This window comes from Trachurus trachurus (assembly GCF_905171665.1).
Source record: "Trachurus trachurus genome assembly, chromosome: 13".
NCBI classification, from domain to species: Eukaryota; Metazoa; Chordata; class Actinopteri; order Carangiformes; family Carangidae; genus Trachurus; species Trachurus trachurus.
In genome coordinates this window covers 12,528,194-12,538,236 of record NC_139892.1, presented here as the reverse complement: position 1 = coordinate 12,538,236, position 10,043 = coordinate 12,528,194, and the positions used below count along the sequence as shown (strand labels likewise).

Below are 10,043 nucleotides of genomic sequence, written 5' to 3'. Positions count from 1 at the left end.
GGCCATCCAACTGTAGCCTATCACTTCACCTGAGAGAAAAACCTACAGGCGGTTCTTTGAGAATAGGCCTCAGCAATGTTTTCCCAACTGGAAATGACCCAGCATGACAAGGATGACTGCTCTTATATGTTTCTTAACTTTTTTTCTATTATTGTACCTCACTTCACTTGCGTCAAGTTAGCCGAAGTTAGATAAATTGCTACCGGAAGTAACCACACGGACTTAATGTAAAGCTGATTTTCTTTTTTAATTTAATGAGAAAAATATAACTTATAGCTTTGCATAAGTGTGTTATAACATTATGTGTTGTAAAAAAGGAGTATGAGAGCATATATTTTTATAATGTGACGGCGATATGCTAATTAACTGGGTTTTATTTTGAAGGTTTACCGGAAGTTGTTGTCCCGTAGGTGTAAAATTGACACTAACGGCCAAACCCCCCCCCCCCTCCTTCTTCGTCGTGCCCTGTGTGGTCTGTAGGCGGAGTTGAGTCCGATAAAGTGCTCAGAGAAACTGCAGCGGAGTCAGTTGAAGCTCTCACTTGAACTAGGATAATATTAAATCGAGAAAAAAAAGAGTTGGTTTTGTTTTTTAAAACATTTTTATTTACGGAACAAACCCGTCGTTTGTGGCCCGGACAGGAGCAGCAGCAGCAGCAGCAGCGGGACTGACAACAGCTTCACCTGCGAGAGAAGTCGAACCGACGTCACTCACGTCCTGAGTCCGCGCGGTAGGTAACGTCGTTTTTTTAACGTTGATGATTCCAACTCACGAGACACTGTTCAAACGTTACAGTCAAAAGTTAAACAACAGTTAAAAGATGCTTTAACAACTTAAATTTTTGTCTTTCTTTCTTAAATATATTGCTAACATGTGTTTCTGACAGGTGGATTTTGTTTGCCAACAATAAATTGATCATTTAGAAACAGTTTTGTTGTTGTTGTTGTTGCTTTGTCAACTTATTTTCCGTTAATGATGTGTGCAAGTGTTGAGGTGCGTTCACGGTCTGTTTGCTTTCACTGTTGGTTGTTGAGTGCTGGTGTAATGTATGAGAAACATGCTGGGCAAAGATGGCTTTTTTTCTTCTTCTTTTTTTGATAAAAAGAAGAAGATAAAAATGTTGTAACTTTTCAGGTTAAGCATATTTACTTTTCACAAAAGACTTAGTATTTGGTCATGTTTTCTGTAAGATTTCCACACATAAAAAAAGCTGAACTACACTGTTATTTTTGTTGGCTATGACCTTAAACCTAAGCACAGCTCACAATGTAGGCTAACTGTGGAGAAAACAGTATCCTAGTATAATTATTTAACCATAGACAACAAAATCACTCTTTTCACATCGATGTTGTATCCTCTCAGCAGGTCAGCAGGCTTTCTACAGTAGGTGGTTCTAGTAGCTGTTTTCTAGTTGAGAGGAGCTGCAGGCTGAATCACGGTCCAAAATATGTAATTTACCATAGACTCAAATTAAAACAAGAGCAGAGAGCAGTTTCAGTAGGCAGGTTGTGGTTGAACTGTAATTTTTATGTGCAAGCATGAGTAAGAGTTAGTCAGACCCTGCAGCAGTGGATGAAAGGCTTTCTTGCCTAAGGACAGCCAAAGGTGCGCGTGATAATTGTGGTAAACCAAGATGAGTCATAAGAAAGGGACATTCAGCTCCCTTGGAAGTGAGTTTTAAAGAATGCCACTTGGATGTTTTCATACATCTGGATTTAAGATGACAGGAGTCGTCGTGATTGATGACAATGGAAACATACACTTGTAAATACATCTGTTTTCTTTCTCTTTAATAGGTGCCGTATAAATCACAATGAAGCACCTCTCCTTGTTTTGCCTGTGTGCACTGGTGATCCTGCATGACCTTGGCGGCGTGCTGCCCCAGGCTCCGTCATACGGTGAACGGGGCTCGGATCTTGGCATACAGGTGTTTCAGCAAGTAGTCCGCTCCAAGCCTCTGGAAAACGTGGTGTTTTCACCCCATGGAGTGGCCTCCGTCCTGGGCATGCTGCTGCCCGGAGCCCACGGAGAGACCCGGAGGCAGCTCATCAGTGCGCTTCGTTACAAGAAAAACGGTAAGTAACTGAAGAACGTTTGCATAAACTGTGTGTTAAAGCAGCGGTTTCCAAAATGAATAATGTTTATTCATTCTGCACAGGTCCTTACAAGATGCTGAAGAAGCTGCACAAGGCCCTGACAAAGTCCAACCAGGACCCTGTGCTGATTGCCAACGCCATTTTCACCCCGGAGACCTGCCCCATGGAGGCCGCCTTTGTCGCAGCCAACAAAGAAAACTTCCAGAGTGAGACCAGGGGCCTGGACTTCAGCAACCCTGAGGGGGCAGCCAGCGAAATCAACGACTGGGTCAACAATAAGACCAGAGGTGGGAGAGGTGGCGGTGCAATGTCTAGCAGTATATAGATAGGATCCCCATGTTTGTAGATGTCTGTACTTGTTAGTTTCTGTTTTTGTTTGGATACTTTTCTGTCATTTTATGTGGTCTTGTTTTAGCTTACGGTATTTGTTTTTGTTCTGTTTCTGTCCCATTTTGTGATGTTGATTGACACTGGGGTTACCAGGGAGAAAGTTTGGATCAATTATTCACTTTGCCAAACACAAATTTAAAGGGAAAGTTCAACATTTTGGCAAATTGGCCTATTGCCATAATCCCTGTAGTCATAGCAGTAGGTTCGTTACCTTTAACTTTAACTGTTGCAAGGTATTTTTAGAACGGCGGAGCAGAGCCACGAGCTGCTCAGAGCTACGCTACGGAGGCTAATGGGATTTCTTGGTTTCCCTCATATGGCAATGGGCCAATTTGCCAAAATGTTGAACTATCCCTTTAATGGTCACATATGCACAAGTAGATGAAAATCTTTCTTGCACTGTCTTAAATTTTTGGGGCAAAATGCAAACATTTAGTGGTAATCTGGAGTCCTGCATTTCCTTAAAAAGATAAGAAAAGAAAGTAAAAAATTATGAGAAAGAAAAAGACGGAGAAAAAAATGTTTCTTCTTTTTCACAAAGTCAGTTTTCCTGTCACGTACATGTATCTAACGATGCTGCGTCATTACTTCCTCATCTGTGTTGACACAACCGTGACAAGAGATGGCGGTTCTCATGATGAAGCCTTGTTGCTGTTGTGGACGTTTTGCCTCCTTCCAGGTCAGATCACCAGCCTGGTCGACCCGGGCATGTTGGACCCGGCCTTGACCCGCATGGTCGCCGTCAACTCCATCTACTTCAAGGGTTTATGGAAGTCGCGCTTCCAGCCGTCCAACACCAAAATGAGGCCGTTCACCGGAGGCGACGGAAACGTGCGTTCGGTCTCGATGATGTCCCAGCTGTCCGTCTTCAACATGGGTGAGTGAGTGGCGACGAGTGACAGGTCTCAGGCCAGCCAGTGGAATATTCCTAATAAAAGCCATAATTTAGTATTACTGACTTTCTTTGATGCATTATACCATGTAAACACTGCTGTAGATAATTGCAGTATTGGATTTTTAAAGTGGTTTAAATGAATTGAGCAGATAAGGACGAGTCAAATGAGACTGTACTCCGTAAATGTGCTGACATGCAGTATTCTTGATTTGTTAGATAATGGGTTTTCCATATACTTGTACAGAATGAGGGCCAGACGGTGACTTACAGTGGAGTATCGTCAGACACTGAACTGAGCCTGAAATTAAAACGACATGAGTGTGCCCACATCTTTAAAAAAAACATCATTGTGTGTGTGTACACTGTACTTTCACTGGCAACAGGATCCAGTTTGAACGTGCGTCAGGAACGCTTCAAACCATTTTGAAGGAAAATGTCAGTTCTTAAGTTGCTAAAAACAGAAGTAGTCATGAGGAGTTCATGGCAGGAGGCAGGAGAACAAGTGAACATCTTCCAGGGGACGGGGTGTGTGTTTGTGTGTGTGTGTGTGTGTGTGTGTGTTTGAAGATCTGCTGTTGGCAGCCACTGCACACCCCCGTCAGGTGGGAAATGTGCTGTGGGTGAGCTGAATTTATCGCAATATTTTTAAAATGCTGGATGGTACTGGAAGGTTAAAGGTGGGGTTTTAAATGTTTCCCATCAAAATGCATTATTGATGTCTGGTAGATGTGTTGAGTGCACCTCTAGTCCTCTTTAAAACATCTGTAAAGTCAGTTCACCACTTTAACTCAGCATTGAGTGATTGCTGAATGGCCTTGACGTCTGGACACATTTCAACCATTATGTCAATCAGCAGCTGCTCCTGCACTCTGCTCTGCTAGAGTCATATACTAAATTGTTTTAATTTATTTATTCTTTTTTTGCCAGTGTATGATTCATGATGAAGGTCAGCTCAGGTCAGGTTGTAAGGGGAAAAACATGGGCTCAGACCAGACGTGCCACGTTCGTAGGACATTGCTTAGCCCTGTGTGAAATGAAATGCTATACCAGTCAGTTGTCTATATTTAGATGAGTTGTCAGAGTTGTGTAAGCGTGATGGGTGCTGTGGGTTAGAGAGTGAAACTAAGGCTCAGCTGTGAGCGTTGCACAGATGTTCCTCCAGTGTCCTGCAGAGCTGCTGCTCTCGTTCTTGTCCCCTCATTCCTGCACGTAGGTCGAGAAACAGAGTGAAAGGTAAAGTTAATAAACCACTTAGATATGGGCCTGATGCACTCACACAGGGATTTGTATCCATATATACTTGGTTGTACTGTGTTGTTTAGTGTAATGTCCATATAAAGCAGGAAACGCAGTTGACTTGATGCTTGTGCTGTGACTTCATGTGCTTTCTTTGTCCACAACACTCACTCACGCGTTGAAGCTGGAGTTTACTGTTGTTTAAAGAGTTAAAGGACCAACATAGACCGGCTTCAAGCAGCATGAATAATGTGTTTGAACGAAGAGAAAAGTTCCTGCTCGCTAGGTCTAAAAATAGTCGTGATCTGTGATATTTGAAATATCACTGTTTGTTTTGCTGCGCCCCATCACTCACTGATACAACACAGTGCTGTTAACAGGGAGGGAGAGTTTTTGCATTTGTCCTTATGAATATGTATCTGTTGCAGTGTGGTGGGTCCTACTGGCCAGGAAATTATGCATTTTCCGCTTCTAGTTTGTTTAGACTAAATAAAAAATTTTGAGCAATGATAACCACAAACCACAGGGGTCAGAGAGACACAGAAAGCACTGAGGGTTGAGCCCTATTTTTTCATTTACACACAGATTATGTGGCATTACACAAGTCGGAAAGAAATGAACTCATGCAAAGAAAAAACAGGGATAAAAAGACTAATATTTACAGATGCATTAATGAGGAAAATATTTAATTTGTCCTTGCATAATGAGGAAGTTAACTTTTTACTTTTAGCTTAGGAACACACACATTGAGGTAGAGACATTGTTTCCAATAAGCTAAGCAAAATATGAATTATAAGGTCATAGACACGAGAAACAGCAACGTTGAGCTCACATTAAAGTGTCAGGAAACTACAGAGATACAGAACAACAATAAAAACCACAATACAGAGGGAATAAACTACGGTCAATGTTTTAGATAACTGTCATCTTAAACAGAAATATCAGAGACACCTAATCAGCTATAAAAAGGTTCAACAGACACAAGAAATGTAATAAAAGCCATTTTTATATCAGTGATGATGATGATGATGCATGAATCAAGTTCCATCTTTGTTTGTCATCATTCATGAATCCGTGACCTCTCCTCCTCCTCCTCCTCCTCCTCCTCCTCCTCCTCCTGCTGTGTCAGGCATGGCCACCACACCCCAGGGACTGAAATACGGGATCATCGAGCTGCCCTACCACGGCAACGCCATCAGCATGCTGATCGTTATGCCCTCTGATGAGGACACGCCTCTGTCCCGCGTGATCCCGCACATCAGCACGGCCACGGTGCAGAGCTGGACCAAGCTGATGCACATGAGGAAAGTCCACCTGGTCATGCCCAAGTAAGACAGACACACACACACAAAAACACAGAAACAAACACAAGAGCGTTGCCTTTATAAATGTGTTTAACTCAATGAGACAAACACTGACGCTGTGTTTGTGCCTGCAGGTTCAGTGCTGATGCGATGGTGGACCTGGAAGCCCCCCTCACAGCTCTGGGAATAACAGACATGTTCAGCGCAGACAAAGCCGACTTCAGACACATCAGTGAGTGAGAGAGAGCACAGCCACAGTCGAAAACCCAAACCCAAAAGTGACGCAACGCCTCGGGCACCTCCAAGTATTTACAACCTCTGAAAGGATTGTTGGCTGTTTACTGCTAAGAGCCCGTTAGGAGTCTGAATCGTGTCCGAATGAGCAGCAGCAGCAGCAGCATGGCAAACTGACTCACTCGCTGCTGGAGTGAAGGGCTCTACTGCCATCTGGTGGTGTGTTGTGTAAAGGAGTTTATACTCAACTCGGTGCAAGGGGGGGGGGGGGGGGGGGGGGGGGGGGGGGGTCATTGAAAACATGCATTTTATATCATTAATTAACATTTTTCAATCATTTAATCAACAGAATCTGATTCCCACATCACAACTATAGTAAAAAACAATCATTATAATGAGGAAATAGCAGGAAATACTGCACTGCAAATTCAAACGGACACTTTATTTATGAGGCAAATCTAGATAAAACTAAACAGAACTGTAATAATTGTGTTGGTTTATTTTAATAGTTATTTTAAGGGCTGAACTGTTAGGGTTACACAGCTCAATAGTAACCCTGAGCTTTATAATCCCTATGAGGTGAGGCTTTATTACAGGCCTGTTGTTTTATACTGCACTGGTTATAGATGTGGATTTATAGATTGATTTAATAAGATGGTGCCTTTACCCTGAGCTAGAGAATCTGAAGAATATAACTAAATATCATCACTAGAGAAAGAGAATCACTGATAAATTTGAATTAGAAACAATTTTTAAAACAATTTTCTCTCCTCTTACATGGATGTTCAAGGAAACAAAACACATAACCGCTGAATAACAACAGAAGCTAATAAACCGAGATATCGGCTTGGATGGAGTTAAAAAAACAAAAAAATAAAAACAGGACTGTCAAGAGCACTGTGATGCTTTCGCTTCAAGTGCAGAGCTGTTAGAAGCCATTTCCAATCTGCAGGGCTCAGATATTCCCAGAGCAGCACAGCGAGGGAGAAAGATGTTGTTGTTGTTGTTGTTGTGTGGGCGAGACCCATGCAAAGCCATTAATGATTTCTCATCAGTAGAACGGGAAGTTTTATCCACTGCTGCTATTGATTTCTAATCTATTATTACACTAAAAAGGTGCCCCAGTCGTTGGCTGGCTGTAAATAAAACACAGTGACGATGACACAAGCCATATGAATATACAGGATTTGTCTGAAGCTAGAACTAACATGAAGTGTGTGTTTTTTTTTTCTCAGGTGCTGAGCCTTTGTTCGTATCCAAGGCGCTCCAGAAAGCCAAGATTGTTGTGAATGAAGACGGAACAAAAGCAGCAGCTGCCACTGGTCAGTATTGCAGAACACGTTTGTGGTGTTTGTTTGTTTTTTAAAACATAATATGTACTTTTAAAGGGATACTTCACCCAAAATCGATAATTCACCAATTTTCTACTTACCGTCATGCCAAGGAAGGATTTGGAGAACTTTCAGAGTTATCAAAACGCTTTTAGAGTTCCATGGGGGGTCTAGCTGGCAACGGATTTTCATATAATGGCGGCGGATTGAGTTCACTTTTGAATCGTCCAAAACCTCCATACTGCTCGTCCGTACTGACCCAAGTGTCCTGAAGCCGCAACATGAAAAAGTTGAATGAGCAGTATGGAGGTATCTGGATGTTTCATAGTGTGTGTTCTGGATGATTCAAAGGTGAACTCAATCCGCCGCCATTATATGTAAATCTGTTGCCAGCCGGACCCCCCCTGGAACTCCAAAAGCATTTTGATAACTCCGAAAGTTCTCCGAACCCTTCCTTGGCATTGATTTTGGGTGAAGTATCCCTTTAATAGTATTATTCAACATGTTTTTCTTTGTCTGTGTAGCTGCCATTTTGCAGGCGCGGTCCTCTCCACCCTGGGTGACGGTGGACAGACCTTTCCTCTTCCTCATCAGACATAAATCAACAGGTAATGTCTTCTATCTCATTTATCTCACCTTCAAAGCTTTTTGTAGGTATATTTGTATAGTTTTAACGTGTCTGCAGCTGTGTAGGAGAAATATACGCATCAATAAGTCGGACCTTGCTGTGAGACTGATGTGTTCTCCATGTCTCTGTGTTCAGGTACCATCCTCTTCATGGGGCAGATCAACCAGCCTTGAGCATCGTAGACGAGCAGAGGAAACGCTTGTACACTGCCACGCATGTACACACACACACACACGTACACATGAATGCACACTTACACACATACACACACATGTTGCTGTAGACTTATGTACAATGTGGACATATGATGTTATATTTGTTATAAATATTGCTTTTCATGTTGCCCATTTTCTGTAATGCATAACATGCTTTATAAAATGTTTTGCAGACTAAAATTTTCCAGTTGTTTTAATTTTTTTTTATACTATTTTGGAATTTATTACATTTTTAAAAGACGCTGAATGTCAATTGTGTATTTTGTCAAGTCTGGAATAGGATCATTTTATTATTTTTGTTTTATCGTCACTTTTTTTTCAGTTTAAACGTTTTCCTTGGGCCAATGTACATCCTGTGTGACCTTGGATGCCTTTTCATTCAGCTACTTTAAAGTGATTGTGTCCCTCACTGAGGAAGATTTCTGTTCTCATACTTGCTTCATATTTGATAAAATAAATACACATATTTATAACACCAATGATTTTGCCTTACTTATATTCTGTAATTGTTGTATTCCTGAGAAGGAAATGTTTGTGTACATTCTGCTTTTTCAACTGTATCAATGTCTGTCAGTCACAATTATAAGAGTCATTTCTAATGGTGCTCCTTTGTTCACTAATTACTGAAACACAATATGGAAGAATATCTGATTATCCAAAACACGTAATGCAAATCAGAATTAGTATATCAAGAATCAAACTAAATCAAAATTTCAAGTTACAGTTTTAGGTTTAAAACTTTCAAATAACAATACAATCTACATTGTCAATTCTGTGATTTTAGATGTTATACAATATGAAGTTACAGTTTTGCAATAGAGAGATGGAGAGCTGTGGCAAACAATAATTTTCAGTTTTTGACTTTTATTATTTTCTAGATTAATCAATCAAGCATGCTGCATTGCATTTGTTCAGTTTGAGTTTTTTTTAGAAGAAAATCTTAAAAACTAGACTTGGAGAGGAATTGGTGAATGTGCAGGTAACAACATTACTGTTACAAAAAGGACAACAACAGATATGAGAGAGATTAACCACTAAAATAAATTTACATTGCTTAATATTTACAATAAAAAGTGTAGTGCAATTAAGTATGACATGCACCATCCTGCATATTGTGCAATGTCAGAAAATTCCTCATTAAATCTTAATAAGAGTGACTTTCTGTAACTGTCTTTATCACAGAAGAGCTAAAAGAAGTTATGTTGATCAGAGAATGATCAGAAGAGACAATTTATTTCAACCATGACTAATAACACGTACAGTAACAGGCATCATCAGAGGAGTGGATGGTGGCTGCTGAACAGGCAGAACTGGATCATTCAGTTTGTTGTGTCAATCTCAGACACTTTGGTTGTTGATATATTTTTTCTATCATCTCTTCAGTGATCCCTCACTGTTTTGAACTCCGGTGACCTGCTTTCTCCACTGATATGAGGTTTATCGTAGCCAAGGGCGTTACTTTGGATTAAACACTGACAAATCATTAACCTTTATAAAAGGACATGGGTAATTTACCTCTTTATTTTGGCATTCTCATAGCAACAGTAGTAAAAGATATTTCAGTCGTGCATTTAATTTTGTTGTCAATCAAGTGTTTATTTAGGACAGGACTAATGCTTATTTATCAATCTATCACATCACCACTTGCCTAACTATTTCTTACCAGGCAGATGAACTAAACTACCGGCACATTTATTCTGTGGCCTCCTCCGCT

General features: G+C 40.8%; 1 protein-coding gene across 1 annotated transcript; it reads left to right on the top strand.

The window, feature by feature from the left end:
• The first annotated feature begins 499 nt into the window (after positions 1–499).
• Positions 500–8,825, top strand: serpine2 (serpin peptidase inhibitor, clade E (nexin, plasminogen activator inhibitor type 1), member 2). The gene is made up of 9 exons (XM_083985829.1): positions 500–730; positions 1,797–2,075; positions 2,159–2,383; positions 3,166–3,363; positions 5,747–5,945; positions 6,056–6,153; positions 7,391–7,477; positions 8,011–8,094; positions 8,250–8,825. The coding sequence occupies exons 2-9, from the start codon at positions 1,814–1,816 to the stop codon at positions 8,285–8,287; spliced, it is 1,191 nt and encodes a 396-aa protein (XP_083841955.1). The 5' UTR covers positions 500–730; positions 1,797–1,813; the 3' UTR covers positions 8,288–8,825.
• The last annotated feature ends 1,218 nt before the right edge of the window (positions 8,826–10,043 follow it).